The following is a 23,989-nucleotide window of genomic DNA, read 5'->3' on the forward strand; positions in this document are numbered from 1 at the left end:
ATCACTTCATTTTACACGTGAGGAATAGGCATCTAGGATGTTAAGTGACTTTCTTAATGTTATGTACAGATATTGTCAGAGGCACTGTTCGAACCCAAATGCTGTTTCCAGGGATGGTGCTCTTATTGCTTTAAAGAGTTATTTGGCAAGGAGCATTGAGACCTTAAGTGACTGGTGTGCCATCTTAAAAGTGGTATGTGTTGAATGCAGTTCTGGAATCTGGTCTTTCTGACTCACTGCCTTCTATTCCTTATATCTGGTTACCTGTCTTAGACACTTTTTATAAAACTTTAGTCTTTGAAACATTTTTAAAATGCAGATATATATTGTAAAATACTCCTTTATTTTACACAAGGGTGAATTTATTAACTGTTACTAATATATTACTAATTAATTATTATTATTTAAACCCTTACCTTCTATCTTAGAATCAATACTGTATATTTAGGCAGAAGCATGGTAAGGGCTAGGCAACAGGGGTTAAGTGACTTGCCCAGGGCCACACCCCTAAGAAGTGTCTGAGGTCAAATTTTAACCCAGGACCTCCCATCTCCTAGTACTGGCTTTCAATCCACTGAGCCACCTAACTGCCTCCTAATTTATTATTTGTAATCTTGAGCTTCCCATATGTATTAGTGTTTAGAGATCATTAATAGAGTTGTTGAGAACAGGAAATTTTAGTTTTAAATGTCTGGAATCACTGCCCATCAGAAGATATGTCCTAAATGATGATAAAAGCCTACTAAAATAATATGACATAGGGAATATTGGTTCTTAATTATGTAAATTAATCTTACATTTTTTTTAGTTTCATCGAGGTACAACTTGATCTGTATTAGGACTAGAATATAACTATGCTTTAGTAGATGATTGTTGCATTGAGGTGGTTGATTTACTATTTAAGAAACACCATAGGGGCAGCTGGGGTGCTCAGTAGATTGAGAATCAAGTGTGTATTCAGGAGGTCCATGGTTCAGATCTGGCCTCAGATACTTCCTAGCTTTGCGACCCTAGGCAAGTCACTTAATCCCCACTGCCTAGCCTTTACCACTCTTCTGTCTTGAAATCAATACACAGTATTGATTCTAAGATGGAAGGTATTAAGGGTTTTTAAAAAAAAAAAAAGGAAGAGAAACACAATGACATAATAGCAAAGCCTCATAGAATCAATCTAATCCCTTCATTTTATAGATGAGGACACTAAGGCCCATAGACATTAAGTTACTTGTCACTTAGGCAAAAAGGCACTGTCAAGATTTGAATCTAGGGCCTTTGATTCCAAAGTGAATTATGTAAAGAATTTCAGAATTTTGATTTGAGAAGAACCTTGGAAGTCATTTAGTACAAACCTTCTTTCAAAGATAAGTAAATAGAGAGGGGAGCTTGGTTGTGTAACATTATACTTGGAGCTACAAATTTGGTTGTTTTTTTTTCTAATTAAATTTTGTTCATTTAACAAGCATTTGCCCCTTTTCCTTCCCTTTTCCCTTTCTTCCCAATGGGGGAAGAAAAAATAAAACCCCTTGAGGAAATATACAGAACCAAACAAAAGACATTTCTACATTGGCCATGACTAAGAATGCATGCATATCTAGTCCATCCACTCATTGTCTGGAGGGGCTAGCATTCAGTTTACATCATCAGTCTTCAGGAATCATGATTGATCAGAATTGCTCAGAGTTTTTATATAATATAATACAATACAAAATGCTTCTTTTTTATAATGTTAAACTATGAATTGTTTCTGTGCATGTTTTCAATCATGTTTAAGTGATTAATGTTCCTCCTCCTACTGCTTCCCTGTTTATTAGACTTCTATTTGTTCCCCACCATTATGTGAACTGTACCATTCAAATTCCTCCCCACCTCCTTCCTTTCTTTTCTCTACTTGAGAGTATTAAAACATAAAAAACACTCCCAAGTTTTCCATCTTATTTTACTTCCTTTACTACCCCTTTCCATGTCATGGTTCCTGAATCACTCTCTCCATACCCTACCCCCTCCCCAATTAGGATACATCATCCTAATAAAATCTTTTCAAATTATTGTCGTTTATTCATTTCAGTTGTGTCCAACTCTTTGTGTCCCCATTTGAGGTTTTCTTGGCAAAGATACTGGAGTTGTTTGCCATTTTTTTCTCTAGCTCATTTTACAGATAAGGAAACTGAGGTAGACAGGGTTAAGTGACTTACCCAGAGCAACATAGCTAACAAATTTCTGAGACCCAATTGAACTCAGGAAGATGAATCTTTCTGACTCCAAGGCTGGCACTCTCTCCTGCACCACCTAGGTGTCCTAAATGGGAGAAGAGAACATATCAAAAGAAAGCTAAAAAGAAAGTGGGAAGGTTACCCATGACAGGTACATGCTAGAGAAAGTTTAGAGAGAGGAGTCCAGGAGAGCCTGAAGAGGAATGAAGACAAGGCTAGCCTTTATACTTTCTTTATAAAGGAGGTTCTGGGGGGAAATGAGCCACTCAGAGGAAGGAGCCACAGCGGGGCAATTTTTGTTCATGATTTCTTGAGATATGACAGCTAGGTTCTTTCATTTTTTATTTTTTTCTCATGGCTTTCAGGTCATCCATCTATTCTTAAATTAACCTCTCCTTGATCTGTTTTCCAGTTCAATTGTATTTGTTATAAAGTATTTTATATTTTCTTTAATTTTAAAAAATATTTTAATTTTTCAGAAAATATTTCTTTTTGTCTGTTGAGTCACTAGCTTTTGTTTGGATCATTCTAATTTTTGGTGAATCTATTATTAAAGTAAGAATGTATGCTGCTTGAGTCCACTTATTTCTTTTTTGTGATCTCTTCTCTATATCTCACATTTATTTTCAGATTCTTTCCTTTAGAACTCTCATTTCATTTAGAAGACTGCTTCAAACTCATTTCTTAACTCTTGCATAATTTGGAATTCCAGACGACCTTTTGTGGACATTTTATATTTCTCTTTGGGCCTTTGTTTAGGGTAAAAGCCTGGAAAAGCAAGTTGGAGTGCTATGCATGATGAATATCAAGTTGGTCAGTATGACCTGACTATTAAGAGTCCCTCTTGGAAAGCAGTGTATTAAAAAATTGAAAAGATAGGAAAGGACAGGTTGCAAAGAGCCTTAAATGCCAAAAAAGGAATTTATATTTGATTCTAGAGGTAACAGGAGCCATTGGATTTTATTGGGGGGAGTGTGGGGGAGAATTTGACCATGCCAGCCCTCAGAGAGAGAAAGAGAAGATTAATGTTAGTTTTATATTTGTTTTCATTAATAATTGTCCAATTCTATTTCAGTAGTTCAGGTGAGGGGTGATGAGGATGTAATCTAGGGTGATGGTTATATGAATAGAGAGAAGGGAGATATCTGTGAGTGTTACAGAGAAAGATAATGTAAGATCTGGCACCTGATTATATGTATGGGTTGATCAAGAGTTAGGATGATACTGAGATTGCTCACTTTGGTGACTGGAAAAATGGTAGGTGCTATACCTTCTATCTTAGGATCTCTGACTATTTCTTATGTTACCTATCAGAATACTAAGGCTCTGACAAGTTATGCAACTTCTATAAGGTTTCATAGTTTTGTAAGCTGAAGAGAGATGATTGAAATCCACATTTCTTACCAAAGTACAGAGCTCTCTTGCTACCCCACACCACCAGCTCCAAGACTGTTTTTAACTGTAGTTCTGAAGAAATAGCAAAATGTAGTATATCACTGTACTAGGCATTAGAAGCTCCAGCCTTTTGTTTGGGTTATGCTATTTACTAATCATGTGATCTTGGCTAAGTCATTTAATCTTTCTAGGTTTCAGTTTTCTTATCTGTCAATTGGGAATAACCATACTTAGCTATAGAATCAGATGAGACAATTTTGGTGGGGGTGAGGAGTAAAGAGCCCTGGATTTGATTTCAGGAGTGCTATATTGGAATTATGACCTCTATTTATAAGTTTTGTGATTGGATGCAAATCCTTTTACTTTTCAACCTCAGGTTATCCTGTGTAATACAAACATCATGCTGCTTTTACTACCAATTTTTTCAAATATACAATATAATAACACGCTATATATGTACATATGTTATATGTATGCATGTGACATACATACATGTGTTACATCATCAAAATTTCTCCCAGTATCCCCCTTGTACTGTCTCTCTAGAGAACTGTCCCATATAACATATGTACAAATATAGGTATGTGTATGGCCTTTCTATTTATTCAGTTGTATAAGGAAAATGCTTGGTAAATCGCAAAGTATTATAGAAATGTGAGTTTTGGGTATCATGTGAAAGCATAAAATTTGTAAAATTTAAGTATTGCTATTACTTGAGATGTCTTTTTAGTGACATGGGTGAACAAGGCTTGTTCATTCACTGAACATAAACTTTTTGAATGCCTACTATGTGTAAGGCAATCACTAGCTATGATGAATGGTAGAAATGGTCCTTGCTCTCAAAGTTCAATGTAGTTTGTTTCAGAATATGAAATAAAGACTTCATATAGGATATGTTATCTAGTATGCAAGTATGTGTGTATGTGTGTATATATATACATATATATAGTATGTATATATCTAGTATATAGATTATATATCTATTATGTAAGTATATATGTATGCAAGTAATTTACTGTTATCCTTCTTTAGCAAATGACAGATGTTATATCTATTTATAATAACCATATGCAGTGATTTTATGTTTATAATACATGAGGGACACAGCTGTCAATTGAGTTAAGTCTTATCTATAGTAATTATAAAATGAGTGGATTGGAACTAAATAGATCTCTAAGGTCCTGTCCACTTCTGATGTTCCTGTTTGTGTTCTTATGATTTAATACTTTCTTTACCATGGATATTCTGTTTTATAACTCCACAAGTTGGTATAATATTGTGATATTAATTGTTACTGGTATTAAGTGAATAGAGGCAAATGGACAGAGCCGCTCTATCTAGAAAGCAAATTGAAACTTAAGGGACAGGATGCATTTTAACAAATTTCTACAAAAAGTTTTATTTAATTACATAAATAAAAAAAATTATGTATTTGAAAGAAACTACGTTGGCATTTATCTGAAAATGCAATAAAATTTAGGAATTAGGAGCAAGGTATATATTAGTTTTTAAAGAAACACACCGCTTTTAAATATTTAAACTCTAAGAATAAACATCCAAGCTAAGATTTTTTTATTGAAAATTCTTTGACACAAAGACATCTGTATAAGCAAATTCCTTGGTCAAAATTTTTGGTTATTTTCCCCCTAATGCCTTCACCCTTTTCATGTTTTTGTAATTCTCCTTGCAACTCTTTCCTCATTCCATTTTCAGTATAACTTGTCAGGGCTTCTGCAGCATACAGTTTGGAGAATTATTAGGTGTCCATTCTATTTTAAGACTAAAAGAGTTATGGAAAATATTTCAAATTATCAGTAATCTTTTTGGCATTCAGAGGTCAAAAATCCATCAACATGCCTAGGAAACAAAGATGAACATCCCTCTTGTACCTCCCCCCTCCCTCCCCCCCAATTTTATTGCCTAATGTCAACGGGCTCATTATTTGTACAACAGCTGATGTATTTAGTACTTGTTGATTCACTTAATTGGTAACTGTACTACATTCATAACAACTCCAACAACGGAAAACAATAGGTCAGTGTCTGCTATTTATGCATAAATAGTCACATAGAGGCAGAATATGTCTGAAAGGCAGAATATGTTATTTTGAAGAGTAATCTGTTACATGAATGAGGCTATTGCTTATACCATGCTGAGGTAGGTTTTATATGTTCCTGTATTCAATAATTGTCTGTATGTTTACAATCTGGGAAGCTTGTAAACTATGCTTAAGATATTAGGTTAACTGTAATACTGAATGGATATTAATATAGTTGAAATGCCAGTATTGGAGGAAATATAAAAAGAAGAGCTTGTGTGGACAAACATGATTTTTCAGATTGGTAATAACCCAGATATTTTTATATCTGCTGTATTCTTTGTGTTTCAAAGTGCTTTGGAGCCTAGAATTTTTTTTTTTTTTGGTTTTGTTTTTGTGAAGGGTTATGTTTTAAAAAGTTATTGCTCTTTTTCTAGCTGCTGAATATACATTTAAATGTTTTGTTATTTACTTTGTTTTAAGTAGAGATATTAAGAATCTGAATTTTGAATTGGAAATAACTGTTCAGTGTGATAGTAACGACTCATTTATGTGACATTTTGACTTTCCACCCCAAACAATCTTGTAACATATTTACCTATTTTAAGTGGACTAATCACAGATTGTTTTTCTTTGTTTGTTTGTTTGTTTTTGCACGGATAGGGGGAGGAGGTTAGAGAAAGGGAGAATCTGCATTGAGAAGCTTGAGAAATTGTTTAGAATAATAATAATAATAGCTTCCATTTTCATATTTATAGTATTTTTGGATTTTGTAAAATAACCCTGTCAGGTATGCAATGTCATAGTCTTAAAAGAAAGTTGTCCGTATTCCCTTGGTTTAAAAAAAAAAAAGATAGCTTGAGTTATGAAAGGCAATGGAAAGAAATACTGACTGGGTTTTTTGTTTTTGTTTTTTGCTTTTAAAGTATTATAAATATGCCCCTTCAAAAACTATGTAAGTCCTGAATAATCCAAGTTTGGAGAATTAAAGTTATAAAAAAAGATATGTCTCTAGAAGAGTTGTGATTATTTAAAAAGGCTGAACTAATTATCCAGGCATTTTACAATTTAGAGTAAACAAAGCCGAATTTTTGTAGCTGAAACAGTTTCTTTGAAGGTTTTTTATTAGTATAATTATAGTTTGTTGCAGTTTACTGTCTTGCTATCAAGAAACTTTTTTTGTTTTTTTTTCCCACCAAAAATTAGTGTTTTGTTTTTTTTCCTCTTTTACATACAACTTTTAAAGTTTAATTTTCTATATAAGATTTTAGAGACTTGGTTAAGAAAGAGATTTTAATTTACCTCTGAAATGCGTAGCTTCTGTTGTGTACTTTGTATTTTGAATTTATAAAATCTGGTACTATCGTGATGATTCAAAAAGTAATATTATGGACTTATATCCCATTTGTAGTATATTCTCATCCTCTCATCTAGAAAATTAAATCAGGTACATTGTGGATTAGAACTTAGGTTGTGGGGAAAGGAAGATAGTATCTCAAATGCCATGAAACTGAACAATGAGATTATAGTTTGCAGCTAATTGCAAAATTCTTTTTTGTGCTGTCTTTCAAGATGTGTGATTAGGATGGGTTTCTATAATACAACATATTAAATTCTCTCTTATTGTCTGAGACATTATTTTTTTAACCTAAAGATAGTGTAAAGTGTAATGACCTCTGAATTGATACTTGACATTTTTTAAAAACTGAGGTAGGCCTCTTTAGTCACATTTTTAACATTTTAATTTTAAAGTTCACAACAACAATAGATATTAACAATTATAGGATTTAGTATGCTGTTAGAATTGTAGATTCACCAAGTGGAAAGGGAACTCAGAGGCCTTTTTGTCTGTTACCAGAGAAGCCAGAATCAAAGCTTAGTTTTTAAACTGTTCGTCAACATATCCGCAAAATTAAGTCTTATTATTTATTTAGTATCCAATGAAGAAAAAACATTTGGAATTTCTGCATTTTTTCTTAATTAAAATAAATCACTTTTCTTAAATATAGTTGCATGTGTCCTGAGTAAAAATTTGAACTCCAAGTGATGTATAGATAATGGCACTACTAAGCTGCAAAACAGACCTCATAAGTATCTACTGAAGCCTTACTTTTGCATTTCTGGTTCAAGGGAACAGTGCCTGCCATGTTTTCCAGGAACATTAAGCCTAAGGCAAAACTTGGGGTTTTTGGAGCCTGTGTAAAATAATTTATAGCACCTCCCCAGCATAACTGGCCCAAACTCTTTTTCTACTAATTAAACATCCTCTGGCAAATTCTAGTATATCTTACAGGTCCAAAAAGTACATGTTAGAAGAGTGGTAAATTTGGAGTTAAGTGAAAAAAAAATTGCCCCTTATCCTCCCCCCCCACCCCCCCAATTTCTGGATTCTTCCTCAATTTGGGACTCTGGAATACTTAATCTTTTAAAGTACAATAGCATTCTTTCTCTTAGGTGAGGTTGGAGTATACCATGTCTTGTGAAAATGCCCACATTAAATTTGGAGTAACCTACTGTTCTTTGTGTTAGCAAGGTACTTGTGGAGAAGAATTGTCTTTTCTTTGGATGGCCCCATACCAGAGTTAGTCTGTTGCATCTAAAGACCACCATTTTAGGAATCTAGGCCTATCAAAGGTTAAGTGGTTGATAGATACTTTGGGGCTTGTTGGTAAGAAGTTGTGACTATTATACTTTCAGTTGAAAAGTATTTTCTTGAGAGATTCTGGTGTTGATTTTGAAGTTTGCAAGTATTTATCATTTACATAAGAAATAAGTTGCCGATAGAGACAAAACTAAGGGGGATAATAAGGTAGGGAAATATAATCATATCATATCTAAGACAGTTTTTATGATGTTAATATTTAAAGGATCTATGCTTTCATTGATAGAGGGCAGCCAAAATTTTTTTTCTTTCAGGCAGAATATTTGGTGAATGTCCCCCCCCCCTTTCTCTCTCTCCTCCCCCTCTCCCCCTTTTTCTCTCCTCTCCCTCATTTTCCCTCCCTGCCTTCTGTCTTAGAATAGATACTAAGTAAGGTAGTAAGCATTAGGCAAATGTGACTTGCTTAGGTCACACAGCTAGGAAGTGTCTGAGGCCACATTTGAACCCAATCACCTAGTTGCGCTTATGAATATATTTTAATTAGTAATCTTAATTTTCTAATTGTTGTAATTATTCTAAGGCAGGGATCTCATTCTAGACTTCATTCTATTCTAGTGAGAAAGAATTTCTGTATATATTTGTCTTAACTTTCCAAACCAGAAACCAGGATATGTGTTCTGACAAAGGATGATATGTTTGCAAAGTCTTATTAAAAGTATATTTTCTTCCTAGAGAAGGGAGGTCCTAGGTTCAAATCCGGCCTCAGACACTTCCCAGCTGTGTGACCCTGGGCAAGTCACTTGACCCCCATTGCCTACCCTTACCACTCTTCCACCTATAAGTCAATACACAGAAGTTAAGGGTTTAAAATTAAAAAAAATTTAAAAAAAAGTATATTTTCTTTTCTGGAAATCATACTCATCATAGAAAATCCAGAATGATCAGATTTGTCATTTATCTATTGGTATTGATTTTTTATCATCAAAAATAAACTTTTTCCTTGCCATAGTTTCCCTGCTTAGTAGATCTTTATAATGAAAGTTCATTGCTCATGACCATGCATTTTGGATTGGGGAATGTAAGTGTGAAGTGGCATTTTGAAAATTAGCAATTGTAATAGTGGATGATGGTTGAAGAATTAGAGATATAAGTGTTAGACTGATGTACAGTTTTCCAGTGTATGTTATTTTCCACATAAAGATATAGAACATTTCATAAAATGGTCCCAGACCATTTAAAACTCAAAGAAATGCAGCTGACGCAATGAAATACATAGAGTACTTGTAAAAACATACAGACACGCAAGTGGATTGCTGCCAGACAGAAAATATAAAGGCGGTTTGCCTAACTGCAGGGTGCCGAGTTTTGTACATGTGCCATGCCGGTGCTGTTAGTACAGAGTATGTTGTGTTGCTTGGGGGAAAGCAGATTGCATTTGGACCTTTTTAGCTTGAGAGTCTTCTGCAGATCTTTAGGTGAAAATTATGGATTAGCACAGAGTGGAGAAGCCATGCAAAATAGGTATTTTGTGAAAACATCAATGGAACTTATTTCCCTTTTCAGTATTAATTTTGTAAAAACTATCACATAATATTATTGATTGCCAACTGCCACTAAATCTTCTTCCTCCTCATTTTGTCAGAAGCCCCTTAGGTTCTCAAAGCCTGATAGAAGAGTGGAAGTTCTAGGTGTTCTTCCATGCTCAGAAGGTTGATTATATAGAGTCTAGACTGAACTGAAGGGCTGGGGGGGGTCTCTTGTTAAAGAATCAATGAAGCTAAGTACAAAGAGGTTCAATACTAGAATGTTCATCATCTCCTGTTGAAATTTTTTGACCACAGTAACTTTAATAAGGATAATTTACAATAGCGTAACATGCTTGCAGTCTGTATCAGTAAGAGAACTCTTTGGTGATAACTAATGAAGTGCTGATTGGTTGCTATATTGGATATTTGTGGTAACAAGAAGAAACAGTGTTCATTTAAATTGATCTAACGTACTATGTTATGTAAAAACATTGTTAGTTGGACTTTTTAAAAAAATGAATTGCAAGTTGTAATTTAGAGGGCATGAACATTTCTTTGCTATCGTAAGTAACATTTATTAAGGGATAAGGAAAATCAGAGCTGCAAAAAAGCTTGTAGACTGATTGTAGCACATGATAAATTATTTATTGCCTGGAAACTTTTGTCTCTAAGAAGTCCAGAATCTCTAGTAGGGTAGCCTCAGGAAAGGTGAGTAGATTGATTTAGTAGATTGTGTTGTTATTGCTGAAATAAAGCAGGATTTCATGGACAATCTAATTCTTATATATGAATCTTATTGGTTCATGAATTCTGGAGTAATATTTTTAAGTAAATTGATGCTTCCATCACTATGATCAGTTAGTTTCTGCTTATTTAGTAATGATTTTTTTCAGAATTATTGAATTTTCTGGTTTATGAAGAGATTCTAGAACAGGGGAAGTTAGAACTGAAAGGAAACATGATTATTTGCTTATTGATCTCCCTCCAACTCCTGTCTCCCCCAACCATATCCCGATTAGAGTCCAAGCTTCATGAAGGTAGGGATTGTATTATTTTTCATCTTTATATTTCTGACATCGAGCATAGTGCTCTGCATATTATAGGGACTTAATATTTATTGATTAGAATATTTGAAATTAGAACAAAGAATATAAGAGATGGTAGGATCTGTAGCTGACAGTATTTCAGGAAATCTTTGAAAGAAATTATTTATATGTGTTAGATTTTTAAATTGCTACTTCCTTAGAGTTATGGTTAAAGCCATGAGTGCCATTTATATGTTTAGCTGACTTTCTGCCACCATCCAAAGAATCAAAAGTATTTTTCAAAAACCTAATAGCATTACATATGTGAATGTAAAGTGGCTGCTCATAATTGTTATCAATGGGTTGATAAGAGACACAAAATTCTTTGGGGACTGAGAGTGAAATGAAGGAAAAAGAAGAAAAGATAGGAGTCAGCTATTATGGTTGATTACTTTAAGGGCTTGCTGTGGTATTGTTCTTTTTTCAGAGGTTCTTATTTTTTAGGGGGCTAGGAATCTGTGGACCCCTTCTCAGAATATTTTAAAAGGCTTATTAACATATATAAGATCATAAAAGGAATATTATAAAAATATATAAAAAGAATTTCACAGACCTTAAGAACTCCTGCTTTACAGAGATTTTTTCTTTAGGGGCATTGAATTTATATTGATTCAAGTTGTCAGCCATGTATATTTTAGAAATTATGGCAATTAGCATTTTTTAATTCCTTCGCATAGCAATAATGATGTAAGTTCACATTTACATTATATTTTTAAGATTGATCTAGTAGGTAGTGCAAGTACTGTGATTCTTACTCATGTACAGACAACTCTAATGAGGGGATGGGACTTACATGCAGCTACAACACAGAATGAGCTTTGGAATCAGGTCTCCTGACTCTAAAGCTTAGTGCTTCTGTTACTGTACCACATTGCTTGTGAATACATAGTGCACTTTAGAAGAGCTTTAATGGATGACAAGGCAACTCCTTTGCATGCTAATCCTTGCTTGTATAGGGCCTTTATACTCAATAGGCCACGTTTACTGATGTCTCTAGAGGTCAGATGCAGCAAACTTATTCCACTCCTGGAAGATTGCTATTCCTGAGATGCAAAAGAGTGTTATTCTGTGTTGGTAGCAATGTCACAACCAGTTTTAAAGAATAGTTGGTGCTTGCGTTTTGTACTTTTCCACAAACCTTGGTTTTTACTGCACTCTCGTTAATTGAAGGACAAGAATTCTTTCTTTCATTAACATCCTTCTCCTTGCCTTACAATAGTATGGTGGTTACTTTGGGTTCTCCATGAGTAAGCCTGACGTGCATAAACTCTAGGTAAATCATACCAAGCCATAAAGTTGGCAAATAAAAACCTGGTGATGAATTTTTTGTCTAACACGTGGAAACTAGCTTATCTAAACCTGAAGAGGTTCATCGTTGAAAGATTGGCTACCAGCTGATGAATTCTTTTCATCATAGCAAATTGTGCTAAGGTGTGGAGGGATTGCTATTCCTCTCCTGATGTATTGAACACCCATAAAGATGAAATCATTAGTCTTTTTTGAAATGCTAAATAAAAATAAATATTTGGGGAGGTTGTTTTTACAAATCTTATTAATGAAAATTATCAGAATTTCAGCATATATAGATTGGAGGGAGACTAGCATTTGTTAAAAAAAAGCATTCAAAATGGCAAACTTACAGGTTGAAAGAGCAAATGCAAATAGTTGAATTCATTGTTTCTCTAATATAAATATTTTGCAAAAACAAACTATACCGATGATCTTCCCTTAATGTCCCTCTAAAAATAAACTACATCCTTTCTATTTTTGAAAAGTTGGCTTTTACTTATCAATAGGAAATGGCATCCTAACAGCTTCTCATTAGAAAGCTGTGTTATAAGGGAAAGAAGGCTGGATTTAGAGTCAGAAGATCTGCATTTGAATATCAGCTGTAACTTCCTACTTGTATGACCCTGGGCAAATCAAGCATTTTCTTTTTTTGTCAACTTAGCCTATCTGATAGGTATGAGGTGATACCTCTGAGTTACTTTAATTTGTATTTCTGTAATTATTAGTGAACTAGAGCATTTTTTTTTTCGTATGACTAGTGATAGCTTGGATTTCTTCCTCTGAAAACTGTCTGTTCATTTATTGAGGAATAAATAAGTATTAACCATCTTCTATGTGTCAGTCACTATGCTAAACACTTTACAAATATCTCATTTGATCCTTACAACAACCTTGGGAAGTAGATGTTATTACCATATATAATATAGGAAACTGAGGTAAACAGAGGTTAAATGACCTGCCCAGGGTCATTCAGTTGCTAAGTATTTTGAGGCTGGATTGACAACCAGACTCCTATCACAGCACTTTACCTACTGTGCCACTTAGCTGCTTCATTGGGCTGTTGTGAGGAAAGTATTTCACAAACCTAAAGCTCTATGTAAATGAGAGTGCTAAATATTGTTAGTAGTTCATTTATCAATTGACATATTGACTAGAAATTGGTTGATCTAGAAAAGTATAATTTTATAAAGCAAATAAACTTTTATAATTTTATTGGAAATAGAGTATCATAGATCCTATTTTCCTCAAGGTTTTTGGAGAGAGACTAACTGTATCAGACAGAACATAATTTCTTCTTGCATTTTACTATCATGTTCTTTATACTGAAAAACCAAACTAGTTCTATTCTAAAACATTTGATAATGAGCTGAGAAGAGAGACTATATTCACCAGCATCTTTAGAAATGCTTTATAAACATTTGGGAGAGTTTTCATAATAAAAGCATGAGCCTTATTCCTTCTATTTGAATTAGCCCTGAAAGGATTCAACCCTTTCTGTGCTCCCCACCCCCGAATAGTGTGAAAGGAGATTTCTTCAGCACACATCTGTAGTTGGGTAAATGAGGCTTCTGATTAAAGTTGAAAAGTCAAAGCAGATTTGGAAACCATTTTGTGTGTGTGTGTGTGTGTGTGTGTGTAGAGAGAGAGAGAGACAGAGAGAGAGAGAGAGAGAAAAGAAGAAGAAGAAGAAGAAGAATATTAGAATTATATATACATAAAGCCCTTTGTAGCTGGTGAAGTTTTTGCATTAGGTAAAAGCCCAAAGTTAACAGTAATGTCAGATCTTTAATTTTTTTTTTTTTTTTTTTTTTTTTTTTTTTGGTATTTCTGGAGGAGGGTAAAAGGGAGTTCCTTGAAGAGTCCTTCCTTGTGCTTATCAACATAGCAGCCTCATCTGCCCTCCTTGGATCCCCTGCCAGGGTTGCTATCATCTTCTGATCAAATATTAATGTGTGATTCTCTGCCTGCTCACTAATCCAAAGCCAATTAATATTATCTGTCAATTATTTACAGGTCCTGAGGTGCAGAGGCAATTCCCAGAGGACTACAGTGACCAGGTTTGGAATGCGTAATTAATTTTTTTACATGACAAAATTTATTTCAGGGTTGTTCAACACATTATTACCATTTTTTAAAAACCAAAAGTGGTAAAGTGGATTTTTAGAAGGGAAGAGAAGCAGTGATTAAGAGCTAACAATGAAGAAGCCAAAAATGTACCAGTCCCAGAAAATGCTGGTACTAGATTTGATAGTTGAATGATGGATACATAGTATAGTGGATAGGATACTAGGTTTAAAGTTAAGGGATCCAAATTTGAATACACTTTCTAGTACTTATTAGTTGTGTGACTCTTGACAAGTCAGTTTACCTTGTTGAGGCTTGGTTTCTTTATTTGTAAAAGGGGGTGGAGAGAAGGGAAGAGATCATTATTTATATAGTACCTACTATGTGCCAGGCACTGTGCTGAGTGCTTTGCAGATGTTAATAAAATAGGGTAAATTCCTTCATTCAAAACATAGTTATGAAGAAAATACTTTTTACAAACTTTAAATTGCTATAGAAATGGAAGTTACTATTATTAATATTTTTAGTAATAACAAGAAAGAGAACATTTCTTGGACATTCTAGTTTGAAGTATGTAGTGCTTTGCTATTTATTATAAATTTTCTTTGACTGTTTGTTAACATTTTCATCTCTCTGGGCATCTTAAAAACTGTCCTGTGATATTTTCCCAAATTTGAAACAGATTACAAAAAACCCAATAATGATCAATGGAATTGAAATAGGAATACAGCTATATGAAGGAAAAATTCTTAGAAAGTTTTGTGTTTAAGAAAGTTTTAGCTGAGGAGTTGATGAAATAAATATAAAGTCAGGCTCATTCTTTCAGTTTAAAGTAGATTCCAAGAAGTCACTTTAACCAATAAGATAGTTACATCGAATGCTAAAGTTACATTGTTTCTTTCTACACCTTTACTTTCTATTTTAGAATCAATACTAAATATCGACTTCAAGCAGCAAAGGTTAGACAGTTCAGGTTAAATGACTTGTCCAGTGTCACACAGCTAGGAAGTATCTGAGTTCAAACTCGAACCCAGAACTTTCTGTCTCTAGACGTGGCTCTTCATTCACTGAGCCACCTAGTTGCCCCTCATTATTTCTTTTACATATAACCTCAAAGATTTAACATTTGACCTAGGGTATGAATTTGTGGACCCAATTGCAGCCTTTTTTACTTTGTTGTTAAAAAGGAACAGGACAATCATCAGACATAGTTTTTTTTTCCCCCTTTCTGTTTATTCTTTTAACTTGAATGGGATGATATCATTGCCTAGGCCATGAATCTGTTTAGAAAAGCATTTTTAATTTCATTAATGAAACCTCATAAAGCTTTTCTCTTTACCCCACTGCCTTGGGAGAACCTGTGCATGTCTAATTCTAGCTCTGCCCCTAATTTGTTTTGTGCATTTGGATGAATCATTTTACTTTTCCCAACATCCCTTTTCCTCATCTGTTAAATAAGGGAATTAGACTAGGTGATCTAGACCAGTGGTGTCAGAATTAAATAGAAACAGGAGCCACCAAACTGTATCTAAGGATCCCTGTCAGTCACCATGTAATGACTTGATTTTAAAATGTAATATTATCCCTATTTTGCGGCATTTTTATTTATTTGTTAAATATTTCCCAATTACATTTTAATCTGGTTTAGGCACTAGTGAAGAGAATTATGGGCCATGTTTTTGATACTTCTGATCTAGATCTTTTAGCTCTAATCTTTTATGTTCTGTACATTCTATGTTCTAATGACCTTTCTAGTCATATTATGGACTAATAATCCATTCTTATATCACTTCTAGTGCTAACATTCTGTGGTTCAATACTAAATATGATGTTATACAACATGTTTTTGAGGTATTTTTGTTGAACTCAACAAATACTTTTAAAACTCTGTAAGATAGTACTTCGAGTTGAGAATACAGAGATGAAAAATGAAAGTCCCTGTATTTGATATTCTTACAAGTTTATAACCAATGGGGGGAAAAGTTGGGAAATTAGTAAAATGAGTTAAAATAGCAAACATAGTTGAACCTAAATATAGTTGAACATTGATGTTGGGAGATGAAGCAATCATGTAAAATAGGCTTATTATTTTTATTGGGCAAGATATCATATACATGCCCATATATATGGCATATATGTGTATGTACATATGTGCATGCACAGATATATACATATACCCACATGCAGAAGGCATAATTTGACCAATATTATAGCTAAGACATTGATAATAGGAAATTCTGTGAAATGGGATTTTATTGTACTGCTATAACATTACTGTGACTAGCATAAGTCTTATAAGATTAATACATTAAGCTGCAGCAGTCAGGTGGCTCAGTGGATAGAATGCCAGACCTAGAATTGAGAGATCCTGAGTTCAAATATATCCTCAGATACTTCCTAGCTGAGAGCCTGGGCAAGTCACTTAAACCCAGTTGCCTAGCCCTTACTATTCTTCTGCCTTGGAACAGATATTTGGTATTGATTCTAAGACAGAAGGTAAGGATTAAAATATATCTATACATATATTAAGCCCAAACCCTTTTGTTCCAACCTGAAATCTCACTACAGAATTATTTATTGGTCACCCATCTCTACTATTTATAACATTCTTTTAAATCTAATAGTCCTTTATAATGATTCTGTTGACCAAAAAAAAAAAAAAAAAAAGAACCGGTTCCTAATATTAGGTGGAGTATGTTTATGTAAGAATCCTGGAGCTCAGTGGGGAGGCTGGTAGGTGGTGGTGGTGCATGGAAAGGGTGGTATCAAGAGGGAAGAGGGGAACAACTGTCATAGTCCATTTTGTCCAAGATTATAGGATTTAATCAGAATTAAAACATTAACCTATCCAACTTCCTCAATACTCCCAAACCAGATCTTTCTTCATTGTGGTTCTGAGCACACTATGCTATGGAAAGTGTATTAGATTTAAGAAGATTTAGATTTGAATCTTTCTTCTGCCACTTAATAGCTGTCTTACCTTTGGCAAATCACTTATCCTCCCTGAGCTTCAGTTTTCTTGACTGTAAAATGAGGTTTGTAGCACATAACGTTCCCTTTCTTCCAGAGATGTAAGAAAAGTGCTATATCATTTGTAAGCACAAGCATGTTATATACATGTGTGTTAATGTTATATATGTACATATAGAGTATAGTTTTAAGCTCCTCTGAGCCCTAAGATCTTATTAGATTCTTATGAGAATATCTCAATAAAATAGTATTTTTCTCTAAATACTATCAAAACAGTATAAAACAAATTTAAAAAATTTAAAACAATGTTGAATTGAATGTGAACCTTTAGTCATTAAAGTTGTTTATATTTGTATGTGTGTGTGTGTGTGTGCATATGTAAATTAAACTTTCTGTAATCCAAGGACCTGAGTAATAAAGAAAATTGTTGTAGAGAAAATACCCCATATCATAGCTGAAACATGAGGTAACTTCTTTTGGCTTTATATCAGGTTAGATTTTAACATTTTTGCGTTAGAGTATTATAAAAACTTTGAATGCATTATAATATCCTTAGTGCGATATTGATGTTGAGTGTAACGCAATGGCTCTTTGCTTGTCCTTTGAATTATCTTTGAGTGCTTTGAAGGGTATAACATCCCTCTGAGGTGATAGTATTAGTATCCCCATTTCACAGAGGAAGAACCTTAGGCTTAGGAGGGAAATGATTTATACCCAAGGCTACCCAGTTAATGTTTTTTAACCTATATTTAGAGTTTAGGTTTTCTGATTCTCTCTCCAATGCTCTTTCCATCGTACTACACTTCCTCTCAATAGTATGTACTTCTTGGGATCTAGTTTATTTTTATAATTATATACCTTAAGTCTTCGAGGTAATTGGAAGCATTGTGGGAAATACCTGTTGTGGGAATACAAGCTCAAACTATTTGAAAAGTGTCCTTTTTAAATCTTTTTTAAAGATTTCTAACCTACTGGGTTAGAATTTAGAAATGATTTAGGGAATGCAGGCACATATAATCCACAAAACTATTAGAGAAACCTTGACTTGATTTTAGGAAGGAAGCTTCTGGGATTCACAGATTATTATTTTTTTCTTTTTATTTTTTTTTTGTGTATGGAATGGTTAATGCCTATTGGTGAATGAATGAACAGATATTAAAATTTAAGAGGAGATTCATATTTTCTAAGTGCCTATTTCTATTTGGTTCTCATAGGTATAAAAATTCAGAGCTAGAGTGATCTTTAGAGCATAGTATATTAATCCTAAAAGGTACCTTTAAAAACAGAATGTTAGAATAGGAAGACACTTTAAATATCACCTGGTGTAACTCTTGGATTTTGTAGATGAAGAAATTGAGGCTCCAAGAAAGGAAGAAACTTGCCTATGGATACATAGTATATAAACTGGCAAAACCTGGAATAAAGCCAAGGCCCTTTTGGCTCTGGACTGTGCCATGCAGCCAATCACTGGTTTCCTGACCAAGTGAATTTAACTTTTTTCTCCTTTTCTATCAAGAAATGCTTCAGAGCCAGATCTTTCTGCCCCTTTGTGAACTATTACAACAACACAATTCTAAGATGTTTCTATTTACATATAATGCTCACATTCTCAACATATAGTGTTTCTTATACTCAAACATTTATGATCAAATCCATAAGGAATAGTTGAGTTAAATCAACACAAAGTAAAGCACTTATTGGTACAAACCTCCACCCACCCCCCCTTCCCCCCCTCCCCGCCTGTTTCCCCTTCATTCGTCTAAACTCTCAGGGCTTGTTTTTACATACAGTATATTTCCCATGTACCAGCACATCTGATCAGAGACGCTTGCTGCTGCTAGATGTTTTATTCCGTGTGTTCTTTGTACCTTACAGTAAAAGAATCTGTCACAAATTATTGTGGCCTACTGCTTTAGAAACCAAGAAAAAAGGAGGTTAGATTGACATCTGTGACTGAATAATGATGACCAGCCTTTTGGCTCCCCTTGAGCCGCAAAGCTAGCATTGCCTTTAGAGTGGGAAAAGAGGCAAGAAGAAAGAGGAGGGATAAAAGAGAGTTACAAATCTGTGGTCCTGGAGATGTATTACTGTTGGACCAGTTGTCTGCATGGTATGATAATCCATTTTGATCTTCTCTGTCTTAATTGTCTGTTAAAGACAAAACGGGCAGGAAAAGTTCATCAGTTTCATCTTTGTGTCTCTCATTTAGAGGAAGAATAAACGACCCACCAGTATAGAAGAAACCTTTCTTTCTGACACGGAAGTAATGCAGACCCAACACGTTTTATTAAAATATTTCTCCCTCATTATTTCAGCTTTCTCAGCTATGATAGATCTTCCTGTTTCATAAAAAATGTAATCTGAAATGTAAATAAGGGTCTTGATAGTGAGGAAGTAATGAGGAGCTGAAGCCACATTTTAGGAATCTTGATTATAATTACTGACAAAGTAAATTCTCAGTGTCTTGATTCTCCCTCCACAATTGCAGCCTCCCCTCCCCCCACCAAGTTGTCTGTGACACTCTCAGACCACAGTGACATCTGTGCTTTAAAACCATTAAATCACTGTAACTCTCAGTATTTCATATGGAATCTCAGAAGTCTCCCATCTTTGCAATTGATGTTAGAGCTTCAGTAATTTCTTAAAAGACACACAGCTTGTTTATATGTGCATTTTTTTTGTGTGTGTTTTAGAGTAAAAGTGAGGTCTTTTCAGAGTTTGCTTTTATCTACACATTGGTTTAAAAGACAAACAACAGGGATAGAATCCTAGTTTGCCAAAGACATTTTCGAAAACAAAAAGCCAATCTCTATGAAATCTGATAAAATAATATCCCAAATAATTCATTTGAATTTAACAAATAATGATCACATAATCATAAAATGTTAGAATTCGTAGGAGCCTTAGGACGTGGAATACTAAATCATAATAGCAATAACTCACAGTTTTTTAGTTCTTTCAGATGAACTTTCCTCATTACAACTCTGGGAGGTAGGTAGTGGCAAGTATTATTTTCACCATTTAATAGATAAGTAAACTGAAGCTTAGAGAGATGAAGTTAATTACCCACGACTAAGCAGCAAAGAAATAATGGAACCTGAAATGAAAACTCTGTGTCCTAAACAAGGGCAGTCCTTTATTGTTGTTAAAATCATTATCAGCAAGATACTATAAGAATCTCAGGCTTTCCCCATTTGCAACAGAATGCTAGGTTTGGAAAGACTTTAGCGTACAGACTGTTATAGAACATAGGTAGAATGTAAGCCTCTTGAGGACAAACATAGTTTTTATTTTGTTTTGTTTTGTTTTTTGGTATCCCCAGTGCTGGCTCAGTATTCTGTACATGCTTGGTATTTGATAATGCTTGTTGAGTTGGATGTAATATGAGAGCTTCAAGAAATCTTTACTATAAACTGTGAAGATATAGAATGCAGAACATCAAAGCTGGATGGAACTTTAGAAGATGGCCTTTTAGAACTGAAAGCAATGCCAGAACACAGAAAGCTTGAAGGGAATTTAGATCTGAGATTGTTATAATATGGAATGTTAGGGCTACAAAATATTTGGACTGAAAATTTCCTTAGTGATCAAAGATAACATGAAATAGGCTAACAGGAATATTAAGGATTAAATCTAATTAACTACACATATTGGAATTTAGAGTTATTTTGTGTTTTTGGATTTTAAACAGATTTCTAATGTTATATGATAGTGGTTGATAATATGATTCAAAAGACAGCCTGCCCACATAGGAATTTTGTCTTAAAAAAAGATAGAATCACAACAATCCTATCTAACTCCAATTTCTTGACAAAATTTCTAAGAAAATATCAATATGCTAATGAATTTTAAAAAAACAAGCCCTACACAATCAATTAAGTCTTTTCTATTGCAAACTGACTTGTAATTAATTAATAGGATCTGTAATTGTATCATGTTGACTATATTCATTCATAATTATGAAAATAATTAGTAAAATTTTACTCATCATGAATAATGTGGCTTTAATGAATACTAATTGAATTAAAAGAGATAGGATGCTTAAAATTACATATTAGTAAATTACCTAGGCCATATTCACCAAAACCCCATCTTTGGTGGTAGGGCAGTATACAGATTTCAAGTCTATTATTTCTTTTTAAACTTCCAGTAATTATAGTGCTTGGCACACAGTTGTTTGGAACAAAGAATACAGTAGTAACCTATCTGGGGGATGGTTTCCATAAATAATCTTGTAATGTGTGTCAAGTATAACAGGCATTTACAAACAACATTTTAACAGATATTACTTATAATGCTATTATATCCTATACTAAAACATCAGTAATTAATGATTTGGTCCTATCCAGTTGTACTTTTTACAGTCTGTTTGTTCTAAGAGCAAAGATGGGAAATAAGTATGGTTGAAGCTCCCTTTACAATGAGTGAGTCTCTATTTGGATGAAATATTGCCGGTGTCTCCCAGCCCTTTACAAAGGAACTGAGCTCTGTTGTTCTGCTGTTGCTTATGTAGATTTCCACTTTGACTTGCAGGTAATTTTTCTTTCCACTGGCACTGAAACAGAGGTTATAATGAAACCAACCATCTTTAAGCATTTATAGAAACTATAAAATTTTTATGGAAATCTTTATATAGAAACTAACAGTGTTTCTTGTACAAGCCTTATAAGCAATGTAAAAACATGGTGCATTGGGAAAAATAAGAAATAAAAAAATACCATTTCTTCATAGAGTTTCATGGTCTGTGTGATTTTGGAATTTCAGGCTGGCCAGTTAAGCAAATTATAAAAATCTATATACCAAAAGGACATCAAATACCTAGTTTAGCTTGGGCTAACTGTGATAGAAATGGACATTTCTGGGTTGGGTTTAATTGCTTAAATATGGAGTTTTTGTCTGTTCACACTAGATATACTCTGAGGGAAATGTTTCTTTGGCTCATAATTACTCTCGATTTAACACTTCCTTTGGGAAGTGGATGGAAAAGTCTTATTAGAGAGTAGCAGTGATAGTTTACTAAGACATTCTCATGTTTTGTTTTGTTTTCATAAAATGTGGGAAGATGTGGTTGTCTTATTGTCTAAGATTTTTTTGGATAGAACAAAAGGTAAACTTTGCAGTTGCAACCTAATTTGTAGACTTCTCCACTGAAGAAGTTATTCAATAAATTAGACTAATAATTCCAGTTGTTTCTTTTTCTCTATTGCTTTAAGTTTTGCAGAATGTTTCCCTTATGATACTCCTGTAAGATTAGTAATGGACATTTTATTATTCTCATTTTGTACATGAATGGACAAAGGCTGAGAGAAATTAATTTCAGTTACTTAGTGAAAAAAGTTAAATGCATAATGATATAAAATTGTATATCAATTAGTTATAAGCACTTTCTATTGGCCAAGCACTGTGTTAAGGGCTCGGAATACAAAGAAAGGCAAAAGTTTTGCAATGAACTGCCACTGAAAGAACCCATGTATAATATGGCAGAGGAAAATGTAAGCAAATGATAACATCTGGCTGAATTAAAAAGGATGAGGGTGGGAGAAGACTGTCTACATGCATCCCCAAAATTAGGTACTATAGAGAAGAGACACAAATGAAGGAAGAACAATAGTAGCAGAGATCCCCAGAAACTCCCAGTTCAGTTTGAATCCACATTATACTAAGCGGTATCTGTCTTAGTTGGACCCCATCTAAGCAGTTTTAATCATTGCATTATCAAGAGAGCAATCTTCTGAGGCAATTTCATTTAAAATGCTTGCTTGTATGTGAAAGGGTGTATGATCACAGGACCTTTGGTGTTATGTTAGAGTGATGTTAGATATTATGGCTCTAAGTGTAAAGTATCATGAATGGAGTGAACACTAGACTCATAGTTGGGAAGTATGAATTCAGATTCCACCTCTTCTACACACTAGCAATGAAAACATGGGCCAGTCTTTTTCTTTGGTGGAGAGAGCCTCAATTTGTTTTTTGACCTGTAAAATATGAATACTAAAATGCACTGACTATTTACAGGCTGTTATGAGGGAAATACTTTTTAGACTATAAAGATTATTTTAATATTAATATGACCAGTAGTTTCATCAGTTAGCCTACATTAAGTAACCCATTTAATGGATAGCTGATATATGCTTTAACCTAATAAATAATAAAGTTGTGATGCTTCCTCAAATCTTTTTGGGGGGTAACTAGATAAGCAGCAGTGTAGCATAAATGAATAAAGAGCTGAGCAGGAAGACCTGGCTTCAAATCCAGCCTCTGAAATGTATTGGCTGTGAACTGGGGCAAGTGACTTAACCTCTTAGTGTTTCAAGTGGTTTTCTAAGACCAAGTTACATAAATTTTGGAAGAGAGATTACCTAGAAGTTCTCTTATTTTAGTGAAATCTCAGGTTCAGTTCCTATGCCAACTAGATATTATTAATATTTGCTCTTATATAATGATGTCACTTTATCTTTTTCTTCCATGAAAACTGTTTCTCTAATAGTTATCATAGGCCTTGGTAATTTAATGGAGTTAGATTCCCAGGTGAATTTTTCCTCCTACACATAATAAAAGCTCCCAATCTCTGCTATCCCTAAACCTCTGTGGTAGTCTTTGGTGGACAGCAGCAAAGCATTCTTTGCTTAAAGAGCTTTCATCAAGTGGTGCTTTCAGTGTCTAAAATTATCTATGTATATGGATCATCTAGAATGTTCAGCCAGATGCTGGGGGCTAGGGTATGAGAAAGGTTGTACCTTTCTCAATGCATCATTGATAAAATACAGATGGTCTAAAAATTCCATTTTAGAGTTGAAATTGTTTGAAGA

General features: G+C 34.0%; 1 protein-coding gene across 1 annotated transcript in view; it reads left to right on the forward strand.

The window, feature by feature from the left end:
- DENND1A (DENN domain containing 1A) overlaps positions 1-23,989 on the forward strand; it is a 667,138-nt gene that overhangs the window by 123,517 nt on the left and 519,632 nt on the right. The window contains exon 3 of the mRNA XM_044664250.1: positions 14,160-14,203. Within this exon, the coding sequence (XP_044520185.1) occupies positions 14,160-14,203 (44 nt within the window). The remainder of the gene's footprint in view (positions 1-14,159; positions 14,204-23,989) is intronic.

The sequence above is a fragment of the Gracilinanus agilis genome, chromosome 2 (assembly GCF_016433145.1).
Source record: "Gracilinanus agilis isolate LMUSP501 chromosome 2, AgileGrace, whole genome shotgun sequence".
NCBI classification, from domain to species: Eukaryota; Metazoa; Chordata; class Mammalia; order Didelphimorphia; family Didelphidae; genus Gracilinanus; species Gracilinanus agilis.